Genomic DNA, 24125 nt, shown 5'->3' on the forward strand with positions numbered 1-24125 from the left:
TAAATACCAGAGGTGACATTTAACCAGTAGTTACCATTACAGGATTATACAATCATTTCTCCATAGAAAATAAAATAAGAAATAGATTCAAAAAGATGCCTGCCATTTTGCCACATAACTGCTCTAAAGAGAATACAACTAACTAAGGGCAAATGCAAATAAAGAAGAATTAAATTAGTATTTGTTAACCCCTGTAAAGTTCTCCTTTAAGATTGGATTTCGAAGCCTCAAGCTACAAATTACATTACTCAACTGTGCCCTACACAGGTTTTTATGTATACCATTGCTCTAATGTATTAAAGTACTCCAGTTTTACGAAGATCCTAATACAGATAAGCTATGGTTTAGACACCCAGATAGCCACAGCTAAAATCATTTTAACCCTAAAACATAGTTAGGCTTTAGCTCCAGAAACAAATCCAAAGAGAACTACGTACACGTGCATGCAAACATTTTCCCTCCCCCAGAAAAAGCAACTTCTCGGGTAATATGCTCCTTGTCTTCAATAATGCAGAACCAACTTATTAAACAACCGTGCTTCTAGTCTTCTGCTTCATCTACACAGCACTGCTAATAGCAAATGTATTCTAAAAAAAACCATTCACAGTTGTTTGAAACCATAATATGACTTTAGAAAGTAAAATGTATAACCTCTTACCTGAGCATGAAAATTTGACATAGTCGTTGTCTCTATATCTTTCTTTCCCAAAATCTCCATTTTCACTGGCGAATTGGGAAAATTAAATGAAAAGTAGTCTAAAAAGTCAGGTAAATAAGTAGCTGCCCCATGAACAATACCCATTACATAGTAAGCTGCACAGTTTTCATTTTCACTAAAAACCAGACCCACAAACTCTTCTGCAAATCTCTCCATCTCCACAGGAGATAAGTGGGAGAGTTCATTACTGTAGGCATGGATAACTGATGCACCTCCGTTAGGCTGGTGCTCAATATGAATCAGCTGTTTGAACTCCAATGTGTCCAACCTTTTGAGTTTATTTTGAACCCGTGGCTCCTTTAACGAGACAAATGGAAACTCACTGTTCTCTGGTATCATGGACTCACAGTCCTTCTTGGGATCCATATTTTTCCCATTGAAATCCTTAAGATGATCATCTATGATGCCTTTGGCTTCCTGATCCTCAACATCAGAAACCAGTCCTGAGCAGATGGTCTGAATGGATTTGCTGTACATTTTTGGACGCTTCCTCTTCTCATTCTCTTTATGTTTCTTTTTCTTTTTCTTCTTAACCTTTTTAATCTGCAGCTCTTCCGCATTGGTTTTTGGTTTTTCCTTCCCAGCTGTTGAGAGGAAAAAAAAAGATCTCTTAAGCACCTTGACATACAAAACACTTGTTTAGAGATCAGGATTAAGGATACCAAAGCACTCATCAAAAGGCACACATGGAGAACACCACCAAGTTTCAGTGAACACATCTTACTGAAAAGAGTAGACACCTGCCATAATCACACTACAACTGAAAAGTAATCTACAGGGGGGAAAAAAATAAAAAACACAAAACAAGTTTGCTAAGGCTGCTTTTATAATCAGTCACAGTCCATAAACACGCTAACTGGTCATCAGCAACTACTAAACCGGAAAGTTCAGGCATTACGTGACAGCTGTCAACAAACACTGCCAAACAAGGGGTTTATAAACAGTCAGTGAATGTAAACCATCAGCAAGCTGTTGACAAATGTTGCTGCCAGGACCTACCTCATCACAGGGCTTTACGCAGTCATTCTTCCAGAAACAAAAACAAGTTTTGTTGAAATGCATGTGGAAACACCTAAAAACTGACCACTGAGTTTGTTTTCTTTAAAAAAAGACTCACAACCCAGTAACTAGCTCAAAGCTGACTTTCAGTTTAGCTTGCATATTAATGTAAGATGTAAGGGGCTAAAGCTAAGAGTACTCATTTGCAGATGCTGTGTTCAAGTGATTCCCAAGATAAACATCCTCCTTTCTTTTCAAGTGTTTTTCTTCTAGTGCTTAGGAGGAGATGGGTGGAAGAGTGGATGGCAAGTAATAAGCGGGGTAACTGACATGTCAGTGTCACAACACTGCCCTGAGGTCTAGCGGTTGATATCATCTCATTTCATGATTTGATAAAACCAGATTACTTACCACAATAAAGCACAAAATTACATTCACAACCAGCAATTCAAGATTAGCAGGTTCAGACACCAAAGTTTAGCGAAGCATTGCAATTACATACACAACTTGTAAGTAATCTCAAATCACAAGAGTTAGATAGCACGCTCATTTTCAAGCCAGTCTCTACTACTACGCTGCAGTAGACTGATTTCAGCTTGCAATCCTCAGACCAAGTAATTCATGAAAATAGTCTTTAAAAAGAAAAAAGGAAAAAAACATGAAAGATCACAACTGCTGGTGTAAGGAATCACACAGTCTTGGTAATTAAGAGGCTTGGATCTGGAATATGCACAGACGCTGGAAAGGACAACAAGCAAGAGGCTTGCCTCCGAGCCTCCCGAGGTTCACAACAGCAGCCACACACCTCTGGGGTTTCTCAAGCACAGGCAGGCGAGCCAGTTCTCACTGGCTTCTATTTGCTCATCTTGTGGGGGAAGAAGTGCCCTGAGGTCATTCGTTCCTTATTTAGCCTGAACAAGGAAGTGGGCACTGGGATTTCCTAACCTAATCCACTCAGTTAAGAGCTACAAAGACTCCCCTCTAAATCAGATTTAACCTAGCACTCTGCGAGCACATCAGTTTTAGGTAACCAAGTTCAACCGCCAAAAGGCAGTGTGCTCAAGAAAATCTGTCTTTTGAGCAGACTCAATTTAACGTAAAAACAGCAGGGCCCTTTGCAGCAATACTACTTCACCTGGTAGATGCAACAGTCACCACTTCACGGCTGTCTTCTTTCTGCCGCAGTTTAAATCTGCTGGGCATGGAAAGACCAGAAAGAGCAGCAAGACACATACAGCCAGCTACCTAATCTTTACAGGAATCCCCAAAAATAAGTCATCAAGGACGCCAACGTACCTGGGGAAAGTGTCATTACCTGACATACCAACTACCATTCACGTTTGGTGGTATTGCAATGGTGCCATGATGCCACTTTCAGGTGGGGAAAACAAAGCCAGAAAAGGCTTAGGACAGTTCCACACCACGTACTACCAACCTGGCAGCCTTTTTCCACTCCTCCCCTCTGCAACCACACACGACTATAGAGGATCCAAAAGCCAACAGGTATTGCTAACTCTTAAAGCGGTTTAACATACTATTTTAAAATTATTTTTACTCTACACATGAGAATTCGTTGCTATACTGAAGGATACAGAAAGAATCCCAACATTACACTAGTTTGGAAGCAGAAAATAAGGAGTCCCAGCACTGAATGCCAAGCGGGGCTGGAGGAAGGAGGTATCGTCTGCCCACCTACTTCACTTGTTCTCATCCGGAGCCCCGATCTTTCACACCAGTAGCTCAGATCCCAGACTTAATGCATGACAGGGAAGGGATGGAAACGTGCATTATCAGGGTTACTATCAGCAGTAATATCACTTGCAACCCAATACATCAACTTCTGAAGTTAAAGCAAGAAGCCATTTGCTATGTGCTCTGTCATACTTGAGCATTTCCATTATCACCAAAAACACCTTAAAACCAAAGAGATTATCACCTATATGTCCTTGCTGAACGCCCAGCTTCTAAGTTACATTTCAATTAGTAATAATGAAAAGCAAAGTATTTGCATAAAAGATGTGTATGAATCTGTATCTCTGCAAAGCTACCTCAAAAATTGCAGACTTCTATTTTTACAGTACAAGGACAAGAAAAATCTTATTTCCTCTTTCAACCTGTCCCATTCCCTGCCTTTGATTATAGCTTCTGAGGAGTCTTTCAATGTAACAATCAATTTCATTCAACTCCCCCGTCACGCGCCATGTTTCTTTAATCCATCACTTAACATATTTCAGAAGCAGCTATGCAAACAAGGACCTGTCAGGTTACAAAAATTCAGGAAACCGCAGTGCGATGAGCAAAGCTGAGTCTCAGAAGCAGAGATACCTATAAAACATACAAAACCAGAAACCGCTGTAATATACCCAATCACGGTCAGACACACTGGATGTAAATCAGCACATTAGATCAAGCTCTTATAATTTGGTACCTTACTCGACGTATCCAAAAAGGTTCACACTCACTCCAGCTGTAAAAACAAGCTTTCATTACCCTGGTATACACCTATATAAGTACTCAAAACCTTAAAAGGGATTACGCTAAAGCGTTTTTGAAGTGAAGAACATTTATCATTGTGTTTGTTTTCACACCACCTCCATGAAGCTTTCAGAAGCAAAGAAAACGCTCTTAGCCCCAGGATAAAAATAATTCTTCTCCTAGTATCCAACACAGTTGTCCTTCCAGCTTTTAGGGAGATTTTCTGTTCAGCTCTAAGTACAAATACACACACACACCACGCATCAAAAGAAGCTGAATTTTTAGGTGGAAAAAAATCCACACACAAGATAAAACCAAATTCCCTGCACACCAAACCCAAAGCTTGAACTCTTTAATATAACATTTAAGTTAGGTAATTTCTCAGCCTGCCTTTTTTTTTTTTTTTAAAGTAACATTTTTGTGCACTTAATTGTAATATCATGGATCAAATCACAATTTCTTCCATCTGTCCTTTACAAAAGCACCCACACACTCACTGCAGTGCCTGTTCCTACTATTGTCTTGACATCAAGATACGCCCAACTTTTCAGTATTTGTGTTCAATTATTTTAGCACGTAGTTAAAATTTTGCTGAGGAATACAAACACCAAATGGAAAACAATGATTTCTTGAACAGAACTTCAAAGAAGAATGCGGCATTTTTTTAGCCTCAGGCTTCTCCTCTGCTGAATTTCAAAGATCCAAAAGTAGGTGTTTAAAGTAGATGGTTAAAGCTGCTCAGAAGTTGCAAAGACCTCTACAGCAAGGGGAATTAGTTTCCTGAAATACTGTGATTGCTATCAGCAATGCCCAGTGAAGTACTTTCATCTTATCTTTTTTTGCATTAGCTGTGGAGAGGAGCAGGAACACGCTCAGTCACTCCTGTGCTGTATATATAAAAATGCTTTAAAGCAAAGTGTGTTGCTTCTTCCAAAAGCAATGGTGCCTCTCTGACACCTGACTAAAGGAGAGCTGAAAAAGAACAGTTGCATGCGATGTCTCCCTAGCATATTAATCAAGATGTCTCACAGCAGACGATATCAAACTTGGTAAAAACACAGCAATCCAGAAGGCAAAAGAGAGATCCAAACACTAAGATATCCAAACTATCTTTGGTTTAAGCAAGACCTGGCAGCAGCAGTACAGCACTGGATGTAAGCTAACTTATTTCACCTCTCAAAAAGTTACTATCAAGGCAATCTCTCACAACCCAAAGCCTTCAGGACAGGCATTTGAGTCTTCACCGGCAATCAAAACAAACGTGTGTACATACAGACACACAGAACTGCACGGTCTAATGTCAGCCAAGACATTAGATATTTTGAAGTTCATGGCATCTTCTGTGTCTGCATATTCTGAGATGCATCTGAACAAGCACAGCTACTGAAACACCTATACACAAAACAAAAAACTTTTTCCACTGCATGAATCAAAAACACGATTCAGAAGTAAGTTTCACTAGTGCTTCAGAGAAGTCTTTTACTTAAAGTACTTAAGAATGAGCAATAAGGGAGGATATGGAGGAACGGGATGGGGGAAGACAATTCAGCACTTTTTTCCACAACCTCTCCCCTTATCCGGTGTTAAAAACCACAATGAGCTCATGCTTTATACCGGGGTGCAAAAGACTGAAGAACAGCAAAAATTTGAATTTCACTTCTGCTTATATTTGGCTAGCAATATCTGCATGAGGATGGAGCTTGAACTGTATTTGTAACAAAACGAGAAGAGTGGAAATCCATCCACGTATTCATTCTGTCCATGCACTCACTCCGCAGTAACAGAACTCCCTCTGGGCACGTTTTTAGCCACCTTCTATGCAAACCGAGCCTTACATTACACAAACACAGGACAACCAAAATAACCCACAAAACTAACCCACTGCAAGCATCTGCATGGGAGGTAGATCTTGTAAAGCAGCTCCGTGAACTTACTGAGAACAGTGCCGCAGTATCCCCGACCCACAGCGCAGGACCTATGGACTGGACTGAAATTCAGAACTGTTGGAATTGTCCACAAAAAATCCCATGCACCACTATTATTACACGATACTCGTTTGTAATTTAAAACCACACTAGACAGCCTGAATTTTGGTAACTGCAAGTTGACTCCTTCCATGTGTGAGCTTCTATAAGAGAACTCAAAGTTACCTAGAGCATCGTGCTTTGTCCACGAGCTCATTTATCTGCAATTTCACATTAGCAGCAGCCACTGAGCTCTTACTTCATTTGACTGTCTCAGCTAGAGCAGCATTTCAACTTTGAGGTCACAGCCCCCATAGGTAGCAGCCAGGGGCAGGAGGTACTGCAGAAACTTCAGAAACCATTCCCAACGAGGTTCAGTTGTTGTCCCGCAGTTTTCTGGCTGACTGCTAGTAGCAGCAAGGAATAGCCATTTATAACTGCAGGCAGTCATTCAAGTCAGCTTTCACTTCCCCGCTTTGGGAGAAGTCGGTCACCAGAATTGAACAGAGCTGCGCAGCACTTGGTGGGGGGCAGGACACAGAGGGAGGGCCATCAGTGCAGAGGAGCCTGAGCAGGGACCACATTTTCTGGATTTATTTCAATTACACTGAAGGACTGAAGCACAGCATCTCACTGCTCGTTCTATGGCACACGAGAAGTCGCAGAAATATCAAGCAGCCACTGGCATGCTGCTTGTTCTGCAGCGAAACACCCACCTGGTTACTGCTGCCACCAGCTGCGAAACGTTATTTAAGTCTTTGGCTCCATCCTGTACCAACTATCTCCTACGGCAGTGCTCCTGAGACGCAGTCCCACCTTGCCAACCAAATCCAGGGCTCAAGTGCCTTCTGCCATCCTCACTGCAACTCAGACTAAAGCTACTGGCGTTAGGAATTTATTACAATTCAGCTCTGCTCGATCTCTTCAGGGTGAGTCTTCAAAGAGTAAACACAGAAATCCCACTTCAAACCACAGAAACAGAGATGAAGTATCCCCCTCTGTCTTTCAATGAACTCAAAGTTCATAGCCACAAGCAACTAAGAAGTAGCTTAGAACTGGAGCAGCCAAGAGCCCATTCACTGACCAGTAAATAAATAAAACATGCAGTCAGAGAGCACTAGGACAAGGATTATTAGAGGCACGGCCACTTACAGTAGCAAAAAAAGACAAAGAAAACCCCACAGCACCCAGCGCAAGAATATGAGAAACCTTTCAGCTCTTAGAAAGACTCGCTCATTCCAGCCAAATAGTTTAATAGATGACAGAACTTCATATTTCTATTTTAACATTACGTATTACCATTTTCTTTCATATTATATACTGAATATGGTTTAATATAGTAATGCAGCGAGTTAATGAAAACCATTACTAAATAATTCAGAACGCTTAAAACAACGGAAGGAATTTGAACAGACAGAGCGCACACAGGCACTCCACGGTTGCGGAGAATGGCCACCATCACCTGCTGACAGGTGGAAAGCGAAGAGGCCGTGTGCTGAACACACACATGGCTTCCAAGTGTCTCAGTACACAGCCCAGGCACCAAAGCAAGCAGCAGGAATAAACGGAGAACTGACAGCTACTGTGTTCTAGTCATAGGCTTGAAAGCTTGAATATTAAGCATCAGAAAAGTCTGTGAGGATAAAATAATTCTGTTTCAAGTTGTCTCAGCCCTCCTGGGAACAGTCGCAACCACCTTGAAAACAACTCCTCAAGATTTTCAGAAAATGAAGCTTGCAAGCACGCAAACACAGGATGCAAAGTAAGTGTGTACGCTGATGCACACCGAGTTGTACCATGCCCAGCTCAGTAAGGAAACCCTTACCCAGCAGTGCCTCCCAGGAAGATCCTAACACGCTTCCTCCTATACCCTTTCCAACAACTGCATTTTATCATGGAAGCTTCACTGGGATGTTGTAAGATGAGGAGAAATTTACAAAGTGATAAAATATAAACCTTTATTTAAGTTCTTCTAGAACATCCTGAAGAGACAGTCTGCAAACAGGCTCTGGACTCTGGTCACCTGAGTTACTGCATTAAAAACACACGGGTAACTGTTAAGTTACTATGCTACGTATTTTACAGAAGTATAAAGAACCCAGCAAGCTATTCTTCTTCCCACTGCTGGAGTCCAATCCCCTGCTCAAGCAGGGACACCCAGAGCCACTCAACCAGGACCACATCCAGGTGGCCACGGGAAGACCTACAAGATGGGACATTCCACAACTCCTAGGAGCAACCTGTGCCAGTGCTCCATCAACCGCAGAGTAAAGAATCACTTCCTGACGTTCAGAGGAAACCTGTTTCAGTTGGTGCCCACCACCTCTAATCCTGGCATTGGGCACCACTGTAGAGCCTGGCTCCGTTCTCTTTATCCCCTCCCTTCAGGTATTTATAGACTTCGCTGACATCCCCCGAGCCTCCTCTGCTGCAGGCTGAGCAGTCCCAGCTCCCTCAGCCTCTCCTCACAGACCTGCTCCATCCAGTCCCTTCATCATCTTCACAGTCCTGTGTTGGACCCTCTCCAGTCTCCAGAACAGAAACCCACTTCACATATACAACATAATCACAGGGTGAAAGAAATATTGTGTGTGTACCCAGCCTGCTTGAACTCAACTAGCAACGTAGCCAAAAACAGTGACTAGCAAGAACCTAGGGGCAGAAACACCGTTCCTATAGGAGCCGTTCCTTTGGATGTGACAGCATGGCAATTCTCACTGAAGTCTTACGTATTTGTATTTGAAATATAAGCACTAAAACCCGGTAACTATTTTACAGTGATACATGTGCACATGCTACCCACATATATACTATCCTTATTTTGCTTAATTCGTACCCACAGCCTTCACGCCAGTCCTCTGACCTTTTCCAGCCCAAGAAGCCATATGAAAACCTCTCCGGCCCGCAGAGAACTCCCAGGCAGGAGCGTGGGCTGGTCCCACCCCACGTCCCCTGAGATGTCGGAGCACAGCTCTGCTCTTCCTTGAGCTCCCATCCCGAGGCAGCGCACCCTGACAGCCCCTCACCCTGCCCGCACAGCAGCAGGGACCGCTCACCTCCGGCCTCAGTTCCTCTCCGGTTCTCATCGATCCGCCTGGCCAACAGAAGGCATTAGCTAGACAGGGGGAGCAATGCAGACAGCCGTAACTGCAGTGGCAGATATGAGGCAGTTGGGGAAGGGAAGGAAGCAAGGTCACGCAGCAAAGATGTCTCCGCTGAACTCGGAAAGCAGTGACCCACTAGCAGCACGAGGTAAACGGATGACTGACCGCATTCTTCCTGAAAAAATGTTTGAGGCCCACTGGAACTTAAGAGCTCTGCTCTCAGATCATCTCATCACACATACCTTACCTGTATTTTACGTCTGTGGTTTACCTTATACTGATCTATTTTACAGGTAGAAGTTGGTAACTTGGTGCATAAGGATGGTGAAGTCAAGTCATTAGTACATGCAAACCAGTACGGTGGGAATATAAGCAGTTTAAACAACATGCTTGTGTAAGGAAGTTTTGTTTCCAAAAAACACAGTCTTCACTTCCAAATAAAGATTACAGAGAAAGAGGAAAGAGAATAAATATGGATTTATTCTGCATAAATTATCTGCTAGTGAAAAAGGATGACAAAAAAAAACGTTGAGCTGTAAATGCGTAAGAAAAGCCACCAGGCCCACTGAAAGAGTTAAATCTCTCTTTTAGCAGGTCCGGACATGGTAAAATACCCCTTTCCAAAGTTGCCCTTCTCCATCTAGGGCACGTTTATTGCTGCTTTCAACAGGAAGGCAACACCAATTTAGGCAGATGAACTGCTTGCATCCCTAAGCTTCTCTAATTGAGGTAAACTCTTCCAGCATTAAGCTCAAAGCACCAAAATCAGGCTTATACAGCAACTCTCCCCAAAAAGGCCTCAAGCTCTCAATGCTGACCTCCTCTCGTATAACCTCGGACACCTGGTTTTACTGTCTGGAGTTACACAGGCTATTGCCACCACTCCCTCAAAGAAAGTCACAAATGAAGGACAAAAAAGGAAAAAACTAATCTCAACATAATAGAAGCATTCAGCAGATGGCCAGTGACATTTTTAAAACAAGATCTGGTTCTAATGCCCAGGAGGAGACATAATCGGTCCCCACAGACTGGCACTGAATTCTTAGACGTTCCAAGCCTCTGCTCTTAAGTCCATGCACTGAATTGTGAATTCAGTGCTCAGAATGTGCTCAGAATAAGAGGGCTTAGAGCTTAATTTTTGTTTCAGGAAGAAGATATCCTCAGCTGAAGGGTTACTAGCATTTCAGAAGGTCACAGAGGCACTGACTACTTAGACACGCAAGTTACATCTTGTAGGGCCTTTGCCCTCTAGCCCTCAGCTGTTAGGACATGGAGCTACACCAGCAAAGCAGTCAGAAATGCTGTACCACCACCACAGAACATATAAGCACATCCAGATAGACTTGGGGAGGCCCACAGGAGACATCCCGAACTGCTGTTCTGAACAGGACATAAACCCCGTGGAGGTTTACGTCCTGCCTGCTTTCTGCTCTCCTGACACACTCCTTTCTTTCCCTGAAACAGGAGTAGTTTTTGCAGGACACTGGCAAAACCAGGCACAGCCTCTACAGGCCACTGCTGCCCCACAGAAGGGTTAACAACTTGCTGTCTTTGCAACTTCCTACCCCGTGCCCTCTTTCTGCTGCCATTCATCACACGAGGTAGGAAGTGCTGGTCCAGAAACAAGACCTGAAGACTGTCACTGCCAAGGCAGTTAAGCGTTGCTCAGTATCTCAGCCACCAACTTCCTTCCACGTTGGAGGAGACAAGTCACATCTTTCACAGGAAGTCACCAGCTCAAACATCCTGCGTGCTGTAGGCTGATACCTAGAGATCTGCTCGGCACAGGTTTTAAGCTGTCATGATTTCTACTGCAATCACTTGGATCCATATTTGTACTCTAAACTGTGATGCAGTAATTACAGAGTTGCACTCCTGCTACCTCACATGAATGTGCTGTAGATAATGTTTCGTTTTGGGAGATTCAGGTTTTTTTGTTGTAAATTAAACCCCACAGCAGTCATAACAGAAAAATTTATCAGGAGTTTATGCCTAACTTCAAAAGCAGAGCCTGAAAATAACAGATAAAAAATACTGGGTCTACTTAAACAAGCTGACATCCTCAGAGGAAAAACTGGCAAAGCATGACGCAGATAAATAGAGAGTGGAGGTGGACCAAGGACTGGTTTAACTGCAGTGCTCAAAGGGTTGTGATCAGCAGCATGACGTCCAGCTAGAGGACAGCGATACTGGAGTACTCCGGTGCTGATACCGTGGGCCAACACTGCTCGATATTCTTCAGTAATGGCAGGGATGACAGAACAGCGTCCCTTCAGCAAGTTTGCAGAGGAGACAGAACTGGAAGGAGTGGTTGATGCACAAGAGGACTGTGCTGCCAAACCAGAGGGCCCTTGAAATGCTGGAGAAAATGAGGCCAACAGAAGTCTCACGAGTTTAGCTCGGGGAAGTGCAGAGTCCTGCAGCTGTGAAGAATAACCCTGTGCTCTGCAGGCTGGAGACCAACTGCCTGGAAAGCAGCCTGACAGGAAAGGACTTGAGAGTCCTCATGAATGCCAAGCTGACCGTAAGCCATCAGCTAAGTCTCCTGGACAGAATTAGGAAGAGCATTAACTGCTCCACCAGCAGGCTGATGGAGTGATTCTTCCCCTCTGCTCAGCACCAGTGACACATCTGGAAGTATCGTGCCCTGTTCTGGGCTCACCAGGCCAAGGCAGACATGTGCATACTGGAGGAAGTCCAGCAAAGGGCCAGGAAGATGACTAAGGGAACAGAGCACTACTCACAAAAGGAAGTGCTGAGAAAAGGAGGATTTTTCAGCCTGAAAAGGCTTAATGAGTTTTTTTTTTTTTTCAGCACATATAAACATCTAACAGGAAGGAATAAAGATGTAGATATCTCACAAAAATCAATGAGGCTGGTAAAGACCTCTTGAAATCATCTAGTCCAATCCAACATAAGACAACCAGGGTGGTCATACGCTGGTACTGGTTGTGCAGATTCTGGAGTCTGCATCCTTGCAGTGACACAGAGTCTGATGGGACGCAGCCCTGGGCAACCAGCTCTACTTTGAGCTGTGGCATTGGACTAGACTATCTGCAGAGGCCCCTTCCATCCTCAACTTCCGTACGATTCTACGAGTCAGTGCGTGTACAAGCAAGCGCAGGAACATTTTCTTTACATTCCACCGCAGTAATGGAGTTGGATAAATTAGCCAAAATTACAACTGCCTGTTGCACACACTTATTTTCTCATTATGTAGCAGAGTTCCTGAACTAGTACTCCTTGGTTCTTTAGTTTTGTGCATTTAGTGTTAGATATTTAATGACATGGATTCATTTTTCCTCTATATGATATACAAAACGACAATCTTCTTCAGGAACTGTTGAGACGGCGTAGATATCGACAATGTCATTCCTTAAAGCACTAGTCTTTACTGCTACTGCATAAGAATACTGGCATTGTGCCAACAGTTATTTTTTAAACTGCAGTATCTGCAGTTGAAGAAAGTTAACATTTATAATTAAGTTTTAAATTCCACGCCTTATACCAGCTATTCCTGGAAAAGGGCATTTAAGTTAAATGAAAGACATAATATTAAAATTCAGCAGTCAATCCAATTACAAAGGTTTTAAAGCACTACAATGAAAAAACAGTAAGCAGCTTGAACATACCTTTCTGCAATAATTTGATCTCTCCATTCTCTTTCTTGATTTCATTCATTATTTTGTGCTTCTTCTTCTCTTTCTGTTTCTTTTCCCTTTCTTTCATTTTCTCTTTGATTTGAGCTGTAATGCAAATATTTTACAATTAAACGAGAGCAGCAAACTTTGCCACATGCACGTTTCACATTGCTATTATGCAAGCCCTATTAAGGAAATAAAAAGAGTTACAAGGAAATCCCAGGACTTATGATACGAAAAGCTAATATTTATCTGTTGCATAACTCAACATAAACTTACTGAACCTAGACCAGTTTCGTTTCTATTATACTAGAACTGTATCAACAACTCAGCACGTTAACTGCACTCAGTTAACAATTTTTACTTATAGTACCCTCTGCTCTTATTTTTCACCCATATACAGCTGCTCTTGAAATTCAAATTACATGAATATTACATATTACAAATAGATTAGAAATGAAGGAAGAAGTACAGTGTATTTTCCTGGATGCTCACATACACTAGAAATTTCACATAACTCGCTCCACATAGTCTAAACTTAAAGGCTTTCACAAGTAGCTTGGAATGAAAATTTAATTTGTCAGCTGCAAAATCTTTTACATTAAGCTCACAGGCCACACTAATGTGTTAGCAGCAATATGTAATTAACAGACAATACAAAAAGGTATGCTAGTTCATTATTTGTTGAAAAACCTGTATTTGCAAGGAAGCTATACTGCATCGGTGTTTCCCTTGCTTTCCTGCCATCAGCAACGGCCTATTTGAGCAGTCATTATTCATTTACTTTGACAGATCACTCCAGGTTTTTAAGTCTGTCAGTAAAAAGCAGGCCCTTTTAGCACGCTTTCTACATGGAAAATACTAGACCCGCAGAAATCATGAGTTCTAGGACTTCTCTTTTCAAGCTGAGCTTAGAATTACCTTTGAGGCCAAGCACTGAGGCCTAGTCAAATCCAGCTTCTCTACAGTCACTGCAACCAACACCACACGCCTGGTTTCTTGGCCTGAAGCCTAGTACCGGCTCTAAGTGTTTATTGGGCTTTTGAACCTTCACAGGGGAAGAGTAAACCTCATTTCAAGCTTCTACATAACTGTATGCTTCAGAATGGCTTCTCAGTAATAAAGCTGAGAGACGGTCCTGGTGCGTCATTTACGGTGGCTGCAATATAGACCCCACGTGGACGTACGGAGAAATTATTTACTTTTCCTCGAGCATTCACAGAAAACAGAAGCAGGTATCTTCACTACCAAATGTTCAAAGCCAAACAAAAGGAAGCCTTCAATTTTGGAATGGAACAGAGAGCATCGATAACTATTAACATGCTCTGTAAATAGTTTGGTTAAATAAAAAGTACGAGGGCTTGACATAAGAGTAAAGAAAGCGCAAGGATTAATCCACCTAAACGGACAGTGTAATAACAACTCCACAGCTCTCCTACCTTTCCTTTTAGGAGTTTTCTAATAAGGCTATGGAATTTGAATCTTCATCAGTTACGATGAAGAACGCATTTTGGAAAGAGGATGGACAAGCGTAAAGAATGAAAATAAACAACAGATGACAGCTGAGTTACGTCTGTTGCCTGTACACAGATCAGGCCAGACAGAGAGAAAAAAACTATGCTGGCACAAAAAAAAGCAAAAGGTAGTAAGACAGTCATGGTTAAAACTGCCTGAAAATGTTAGTTCTCAGCCACTGCAACAGCCATGCCCAGGAAGAGCCCTCTAACGACTCGAGCAGCAGGGATGACAAAGCAGATTTATCCGCAGGGCAGAGCACAGAGCCCAGACAAGGTGCTCTCAGCAGCACAAGCCCGGACTTCCTAGGGATAGGCTGAACAGACAGGATCCTTCCTCTGCAGCCGGCTCCCCCCCGGACAAAACCCCCAGAACTGCAAATCCCCTGCACCTCGGAAGCCCGAGGTGGGAAGTAAATTTTACAACAGGATTAGAAGCAGCGCCATGAAAGCAGATACTCACTCACTCAGCACGGAGGCAGCAGCACCGGGCTTGATTTGTAACCTGGGCTGGATGCTCAGCCCAGCCAGGATTACACAATCATCGCGGACAGGTTTTTATCTCGACATTTGCATGGTGTTAAGAGGTACACTTGACTTCTGCTATCACTTCGGAATCAAAGCGAGACTGAAGAGCATACACAAACGGTGAGCCTGGCTGAACAAGGATGGATGAAGGACTGAAAGAACCTTTTATTACCGGCTCGTGAATAGCATCACAGGCCGGTGAATCCTGCAGCTCTGACAGCAGCAACCCCTAAGGAGGGACAGAGAACAAGCTGAAGCCTTTTAAAGGGCCTCTAGTTTACTTTCACTTCTGGAAAGCTGAGACAATGGTGAGAGATTCCAGACAAAAGAAACAATGGAAGTGTCCTATGACCCCCTCCAGCAGCATCCACAGGCAGCTTATACCTGAAGTGACTGTAAATGTAACGTATAGGCAGCTGAGGAAGGTTTGAAATAAATTACACTCAACTATTTCCCTTGTAGAAATCATGGTGCTACAACAGGACCCGTGTACAGCCTGGGGCATGTAAAAGAACAGCTGAGGATCCCAGTTTAAGTATACAAATTCTCAGGTCTCCTCCCTCTTAAGTTTTCAGTTCAAATGGCTTCAGTTTATGAAGAAAAACATTTTTTTTGGTAGTCTGGCTGGCAGAACTGACACACAGCTCCCAAACAGTTCTGCAGAAGGCTCTCCTCAGTGATCGATGTCCCATTTCACAGCTTGCAGTGGGATGCAGAGATAAAACTCAACCAAATTCTTTTAAGATGGAGTTTACCACAAAATCTATCACAACTTAGCCACACTGGCTCTACAACAGTAAGTTTAAGAGTATCCAAGAGTCGTTACAGCCCATACGCAGAATTAAAACACCTTTCCTTGTTAAAGGCCATATGCTAAGTGCAGTTCCTCAAACACAGTCTCCATGCTAACTGCCGACGCAGCAGTAACACTAAAGCTGGTGTAGGTTGACACAGGCTCTAGAGCGCCTTGTGAGTTTCCCAAACACCACAGAACATCTTTGAGTGGCTTCTCCAAGATAAAGTTTCACTGCCCTCTAGCCACGCACCATTTCAGTCCAAATCTCACTTTCTCAAACAAGAAAATCCTGTTTGAAAACAAACGCACCCAACCACCCAACGTTGGGCAATTTACAACCTAGGTGTTGTACAATAAGTGACCAATAAAAGACAAAGCCTGTCCTGTTGAACAAGTTAACAAAACCTGCAAACTCCAGCATGGCTTTTTGGAGGTTTACTGGTAGCAACCAGTACTGACACCAAACCTTCGGTTCCCCACTTCATTTGCAGGGCAGCTGCGTCTCAAAGCGGTAAGGATGCAGAGATGCTTACAGCAATCTTTCCACGTCCACGGGATATTCTGCAGTTACCTCCCAACAACACTACTTACAACAAACAGAACTGGGGAAGAGGTAAAAAAAAAAAAAAGAGCTTGAGCTGCAATAGGTAAGGGATGAAACGAGTCTCCAGGGCACTGCAACACACACAGAGATGACTGGACAAGAGAGCATCAAGTACCAGCAAGCAGCACCTCCCTGTATGTCACAGCACTGCACAAGGAGCTGGAACAGACTGCGTGCACCACGAACTACTGAGCACTTAGAAAAGCAATTAACGAATTCAAGTTGCACATGTTAACGAGGACATCATTTGATTTCAAAGTAAGGTTAGGGGGTAATTTGACTCAAAGCGGGGTGTCAAGTTGTACACAGAAAGGCCTTGTGTTCAGTATGTTCAAATAAAGGCACGAGTTAGAGCTGTGGTCCATTACTGGAACTTTTTCCACAAGGGTGTGTTTTGGGGGTGGGAGTACATTTTAAAAAAGTAGGCTTAAAAAATAACAAAAAGGTGTTCTAGTCCAAATAAAAGATTAATCCAAATTAAGTACTAGGTACAGCATATGTTCTGCAGCAGATCACATAAAGGTTTATAATAAACCTTTCAAAATTCATCAAAATTCTCTGTTACTTTTATGTGAAGCCACCTGCGCCTACCTACATGTTAATAACTACTTTCCCATTTCAGTCGATATCCCAGCAATATAAACTTCAGTTTTACTTCAGCCGATTTAGGTGCTCCCGCTTTTACGAAGGTTGTTCTGGTAAGGGATAATCGGAAGATTAGTCATGAATATCAGGATTTGTTTAACTTTTTGATCCATTTATTACGAAAAAAGTAACGCCTGCTCTGTCTATTTTGAAGAGGGAGAAAATAGACAATCTTAAAAGCTGTTATTCCAATGCCTTGAGGGGAAAAGTCAATCATGTCGCCATCTATCACCTCGGAAGTGACAGCAAAGAATACTTACACGGGTATTAAGATGCCAACAAAAATGCAGTGAAGCAAGCCTCTCTGGGAAAATACCAGCTCCTCTACTGGAGACTTCAACTAACACTTGCTGGTTTATCAGCATGTCAGTCACACCAAAATCCTTGATGTGAAGCCATCCAGAAGCCTACGCAATGCTCTAGATCTCTACTTGCCCACACTTACGCTGCTGCAGGAAGGTTCTTGTGACACCCACCGCTCGGTGCTCCACGACACGCTGACTTCCCTATCTTACCGCTCGTCTGAAGACTTCCAGGAACCGACTCCAAAGAGCTGATGAAATATTCAGGTCCTGCTTCACATTAAGCCATACTGGCATCTTTTTCACTTTTGTCTTTTAACAGCTACAGCGGGGGAAAACAGCTTAACCAAGCAATTGCAGCTTACCCAAGCAATTACATACCAACTTGTCTTCTCATTACTGCAGCACACAAACCCGTACCAGTCTTCTCACGTGGCTACTAATTTTACTACATGCTCTTCCTGCATGCACACACGCACACTTCCTATTCCTGTACATAGCCCTAAACACACATTACATCAAACTTTCAGCTTTTAGTGTATCACAGGGTACAGAGGGACAGACCCTGCACCATTTCGCAGAGATTCTCCCCTATCAAAATGTACTTTTGCTTTATGTGTCTTTGACAAAGAAATACACTGCTCAGGAAATAACTGCTCACAGACTAAACAGATTGAAAATATCTTCTGCAGTTCAAAAAATAAATGCCGAGCACAGCAGGACGCGGCTATGGAAGGTCCAAGCAACAGTGAAGACTGCTCCTTCGTTTTCAAGCTCTACTGTCCGAAGAAATAAAGCCTCTAGTACAGTTATTTTTAACTCTACTAAATACGCCAAAGGCATGAGTAAACTTTTCAAAATACAGAGTTCTGGGGGAGTACGTATCCTTATTTACAGTAATCACAGCACCCAGGGAATTAAGAGATTTCTGGGTGTCTCACGTTCCCAATACAAGTGTCACTGCAAGTGCCATTTTCTTTGGATTTAAGGTCCTACAGGAGCAGCATACCCACAAAAAAAACAAGCAGCCCCAGCAGTGTATCTCAGGAAGTGCTGTATACTGATGGAAGACTCCATTAAAAGACATCTCCCACCTCACCTTCCTAAATGGCATCTAAAGAATGTTCTCAGTCAATTAACTCCCCCCGATTAACTGAATTAATTCAGCACAACACGCGTACTTCCTCCTCGAGCCCAAAAGCTCCAACGTTTTCTGGGTGTTGGGCCAAGTGGAAAAATAGAAGAAATGGAGGATGAACTGTATTTATAAGGTACACAGCCACGTGCACCTAAGGCTATAGAAAGCTATTTCCTAACTAGGTACCTTCTCATAACGGTTGCAACGATTTAGGAATCGTAAACAGAACCAGATTTCAGAAATGTAGCCAGACCTTCTTCACCTCTGCTGCAAGCGTCCTGGAAGAAAAAGGTAAATCAAGTGCATATAGAATAGGTCGAGCAGGAAACGCTTTGTGTTGGCTTACGTGCAAAGCAGCTGCCACTCTGTGCAACCCGCACCTTGAAGCCGGAGCTCGAGCGAGGCGGCTTTCACCGAGCTGAGCTTCAGAGCCTCGTCAGAGAGATGCCAGAAGCTGCAGCTGCTTTGCATCGGTTTTCCAGATGGTAACCCACATCAGTAGTCAGCCATAGATTATGTTCAAAGTGCTCTGCCTCTCTCCCCTCCCTTTGATTTAAGGGCTGTCACTGCACATCAGGCAAAATATTTACAAGCCACTGCTAACGGCCGCCGTCAATACTGCCAGCGCCCGCAGCGCTGTGCCCGAGGGAAGGGCGAGGAGGAGGGGAGCACATCGGGCACCAGCCCTTCCATCGCCCTTTCCTCCCTTTAATACAAACACCCATAAAGTAAAGCCTCAACAAGGCGTGTTTATCTGGCCGTGCAGACACGTTCAGTACGTTTCACACCACTACGGTAACGGTCCTGACACCTGCACATCCATCCATCCAAACAGCCAACCCTCCTGAGTTCACACACACGAGGAAACCCAGACAGTATTTCTAAGAAAAAAAAAAACGCAATAGTCTTCTCATTCCAATAAATACAAAGAAATACTTGGCAGACATCCCTTTCAGCAATTAAAGCTTAAAATCCAAGGTATGATTAAAGACGACCCCTTGACAGCTGCAAACTTCTCCCCAAGCCCTCCAGTGAACAGGAAGGAAGGAAAACCCCTTTTCAGAATTAAGATACTTAGGAGAAACGTACGCCTTATCTCTCTGATTCCTCTAATCTCTGCAGTTTCTTTTCCTACGTGCAGAGCTGTACAAGCCAAGTGTAAGCCCAAGCACTGGGGAGTTGCATCAGAAAGCAGCAGTGGAGAACGTGGCAGCTGCAAACAAGGCCTCCAGAAGAGGTTTCAGATCTGACGTCTCCAACTGCTGTGCTGATCTCGTTTCAGCTCAGAAAAGCTATTTGTGATTCGCTGTTTGCAATTCTACAACCGGAGTAAATTTCTGCGTATAACTGGCATGCAGAGCTGGATTCTGGGGTACAGGAGAGGCTTCGTTTGCTCCCCGACTTAAAAAACAAAAGATTTTGTTCTCTCCAGCAAGGCTTCATGGTAACTCCACAGAAACAAAAGGGGACAGAATCCCTCTGGACAAAGATACACTGCCTCAAACTCACCTCAGCATCAGATGCTTAGTTTGGAGACCTGGAAGTGACATTCATGTAAGCTGCAAATAAATCTTGATCATCTCAAGAAATTTGTGAAGTCCTTCTTCCTCTTGTGTCTCGCACCTAACGCCCTCAACACTTTCTGAGCACTGCTGACTACAATGGGGTATCTGATCAGAAATATATTGCAGAATTCAGAGGAGTGAGCACAAAAACGGCCTCTGGATTTAAAGGAGTCGGGAGCAGGGAGAGGGGTGGTCGGGTTAAGCAGGACAGTAAAGAAAGGGAAAATAAATAGAAATGAACAGAAGGAAATGTTTAGCAGAAGGAAAAAGGTAACCTACCCAACAAGATGGCGGTCCCAGATCTAAAGAAGGGAAACAGAAGAAAACCCAAAGCTAATTTGCTAAGTTAGACTATGAAACGAGCTTCCCAATGATGCAAACTGAACTTCAGCAGCAGCCTGAAATGTGAAATTTCGTAAAAGTTCAAAAACCTTAAGTGGCACGCAAGTCAAAGCGACAACGTTACCAGAGGAATCAAAGGTAAATGTCGGTCTGAAATACCACCTAACCTATCTTTCAGTGACATCAGGACGGGGGAGGGAGAAAAAAAGACTGGAAGTAAAAGCAAAAGGCTACAGTACCATGCTCAGCTTTGCTTTCTTGCTCATAGGGGAAACCCCCAGCAGCAAATTAAAAATACCAATCTCGTTCTGTAACGGCTTGTACACTGAGGCAGTGTTATCAGCCAAGCCATCACTGAAGACGGAATACGAAGGAGGAAGGGAGGGAGAGAGGAAAATTGTACACAGAGATGGCAAAAAAACAGAGGAGACATCTGAGGAGCCTGGCTCCCGCCCTGCAGCACGCCTGTGGAACAAACCAAACCAAACGAGCTGATGAGGCGGGGAGCGGCTGACCTGAGCTTTGCACTGCTAGGAAAACAATTTCAACTGGGAACTGCTATAGCGGAGTATCAGTTAACTAACTAACTGGGTCGGTATAGTCATAACCCGGAACGGCAGGCGCTTCCCTCAGACCCGCACCGCGCGTGAAAACACGGCCAGTTACACAGCTCGTAGTGCTGCCGGCCAGAGCGAACCGGCCAAGTAAATGGCAAGTTTGTTTTGAACGGTCCAAGCCTCACGTCTCCAGGATAAACCATGCAGGCGGCAACACGGCCTTCCAGATTCTCTGCCCTCATCTCAGGGCTCACTCAACTCATTTAGGTGAGCCCGGAGCTGCAAGGCCTGGCTCCAATCCTCCAAGCTCGAGGTCCTGCCCACGCAACGGCCACAAACATCTCCCAGTGAGCAATTGTTCAAGGAAGGAAACAAAAAATTTTAATGGGCCTAAAGACATCATGCTTTATGTTAACCACCTTTAACATCTTCCTGTCACTCAGGACAGAAAGGTGCCTCAAAACCAGGTGCTCTGGCCCAGCAGTCGTCACAGGCAAAGGACAATCGGCAGCCCTCACGCTCAGCTCTTCTGACTGGGTCAAGATGGCAGGCGGAAAAACTTCTCAGTTTCCTGCTCTGTGTCAACACCCCATGCTATCGGCACTAGAATTAGGAAAACGCTATTGGTACTCCCCAATTTGCAAGCCCTACGATGCCAGTTTTCCAAGCCCAGACCTCACGTTCATCCACCCCCCCATCACCACGTGCCCATGTTGCGTTGGCGCACCACAGCCCCTCATGGCACAGGTCCTGTCCTTCCTCCCCAGCTGCACTCCTCACCTTCTCCTGTACATGCAGGCCCTCCCTCTCTCACCAGAGCAATGTTTTTTCCCCCGGCACCAAAACTGCTACATGCAGAAGAGCATGCACGCAGCTCACCGACTGGAACATACGTCCTCCTAACCCACCAGCACCCTCCTCAAGCTCATTTGGAAACCCCCTTCCACCTCTCGTGCCTACGTGCAATCCATCTCCACTTTGACTGCGAAGGGGGCAGTGGAGTTTTTCCACCTTCAGATTTTTATAAATAAGGAAGTCCCACCTGTTCCACCCGCTTATCTTTCGGTAATTTTATTTTCCTGTACAGGGCTCCGCACCTGTAGCCTTCTAACCCGCCCCATCTCCCTTCTGAGGTGAGGCACTGACACGTGCACCAGCGCTAAACGTGAAGCGCCAAACAGTCGATACTGTCAGTTCTGCGTTGCTGCTCGCTCTCCAACGTGTGAAAGCAAGAAAGGCTGGTAAACGCAGGCTGCAGAGGAGACACGCTGCGCTTGCCTGCATTAGGTTGATTTTTAGCAAGCATTACCAGCTGCACATGCGACAGCTTCTGCAAACTTCCCTCGTCACAGAGGGCCACGTGTTACTCCTGCATTCCCCCTACGTATTCTGTTCATGCAAGCAGCTTCGACTTTTTTTATTATACGAAATCCTTTAAGTTTGCCCCGATGTCGTATCTGCAGGCTGCCTACATTTTTCAGTGTCCTCCTAGGTACCCTACCTCTATCCTTCCTTGCTTTTCCGCAGCACTTACCTGTGTCTTCTGCCCCATACCAAGATCAGCATCACCTCCCTCTCTCACCATTTTGCATGCTGTTTCCTCCCTCTTTTCCCAAATCCACTCATTCCAAAACACTGCTGCACCCTGCATCCCTTTGGTATCTTCTGATCCATGCCCCCACCCTCCTGCCTTAACCCATCGGTCTTTGTTTGCCTCCATCGCGAGGATTCGGGATGCCCTCCCTTCCTCCCCAGGGTCATTCTTTTCTCCCTCCGTAACTGCATTTCTCCTTCCCTCTCTGGAAAGTAAATTATTCACAGGATTAACAGCACAAACCTGTTCTTTAATCTACAGACAGACACAGAACCACTTTTCAAAGGCCGGCTGCTCCCAGCAGAGGACTCGGTGCATCCCTCACTTTCTTGTAGCCTTCTCTGCTGAAACACACAGCTCAGTGAATCGGAAGCTCTTCGATTCTGCACAGAACTACGTCAGCAGCTACGGCGATAGAAATCACTTCCTCTAAACAAATCTAAAGACCTTGACGCCATAAAGGGATCATTTGCCTCGGAAAACGTTCCGGCCTGTTCTCAGGCTTTCAAAGCTAAATTAAACGTAAAAACACCTGTTCTGAGCAAACAGCAGCTCAAAGCTCAAGTACTTGTACCTGCCAGTACACAGGTTGTATTTGAGAAAATGCCCTTCCCTGATAAGAGTGGAAGGACGTAAGGCCTCTACAAGGCCAATCCCTACTTCCAGGAGGGTTCAATTCACAGTTACTCAGCTGACACCATCACTGTCATCATTTCTTTTACCAGCATGCAAAACATTTCATCTTGTTATTACGATATTGTTCCCGGAGATTTATTGCCACAGTTGGGTAACACTGGTAGGACGCCATGGCAATGGGAGCGAATATGGTTATTATTTTCATAACTTCGCAATGAAGATACTGTGAGCTTCTTGGTAGCTATCATAGACAGCAAAAACACTTCATCATCATTAAATGTTTACTGAAAGCAACTTCCGAAGATTTTTCCCAAATCATCTTTTGGACAGAAGAATAAAAATAAACGTCCCTAAACTGAAATGCTTGAAAGTGTTGAAATGATGTACTTAGGACACATTGAATCAAGAGAATGCAAATAATTAAAAAATAAAAAATAAACACTCAAAGGTAAGCAAACCTGAACACCTAATGCTACAGCACAGATTAAGATACCAGTGGGAACTAGCAGAAAATGCAGTAAGGCAGCTGGACGATGTAATCGATAGACAGAAAATGGTGTATTGATATTAATAATTGGTCTTCACATGCTTGGCTCATCCTGTAAGCACAAGGAATAGGCCATAATCAAAGCAACCTGAGCCTACATAAACGCTGCAATTTATCTTTCCTTTGAAAGAAAGAAAGGAAACTTGCTTCAACTAGGTAATGGAGCAAATGTTTTAAGTTCTTTGTATTTTAATATAAATGCAAAGGTATCAACATCTGGTTTAAGGTCACTGGAGACTTGGCAAGCATATGCTGGTAAAAAAAAAAAAACACAAACATACTACTGTACTGTCCTATATTTCCTAAGCATCTATTGTCAGTGCCTGTCAGCAACAAGCTAGCCTAATATCTTATCTCACCTGGAGTGGCCATTTTCAGCCAAATCCATTAATAAACTAACCCAGCACTCCTGACCTTCCTCCCGAAGGCCTGATGCATTTCTTGAAAGCTTATAGC

The 24125-nt window shown here is 43.8% G+C and overlaps 1 protein-coding gene across 2 annotated transcripts in view; it reads right to left on the reverse strand.

Moving 5' to 3' along the window:
• The window catches only part of RSBN1L (round spermatid basic protein 1 like), a 53174-nt gene that overhangs the window by 27563 nt on the left and 1486 nt on the right, over window positions 1-24125 (reverse strand). The window contains exons 2-4 of one of the 2 annotated variants that reach the window (XM_035549270.2): window positions 12893-13006; window positions 1042-1302; window positions 659-723 (exon numbers count right to left, since the gene is read on the reverse strand). In XM_035549270.2, coding sequence (XP_035405163.1) covers window positions 659-723; window positions 1042-1302; window positions 12893-13006 — 440 coding nt within the window. Of the gene's footprint in view, window positions 1-658; window positions 1303-12892; window positions 13007-24125 lie in introns of both variants that reach the window. The other variant, XM_035549267.2, reaches the window with a different exon arrangement.

Source organism: Cygnus atratus, chromosome 1 (assembly GCF_013377495.2).
Source record: "Cygnus atratus isolate AKBS03 ecotype Queensland, Australia chromosome 1, CAtr_DNAZoo_HiC_assembly, whole genome shotgun sequence".
NCBI classification, from domain to species: domain Eukaryota; kingdom Metazoa; phylum Chordata; class Aves; order Anseriformes; family Anatidae; genus Cygnus; species Cygnus atratus.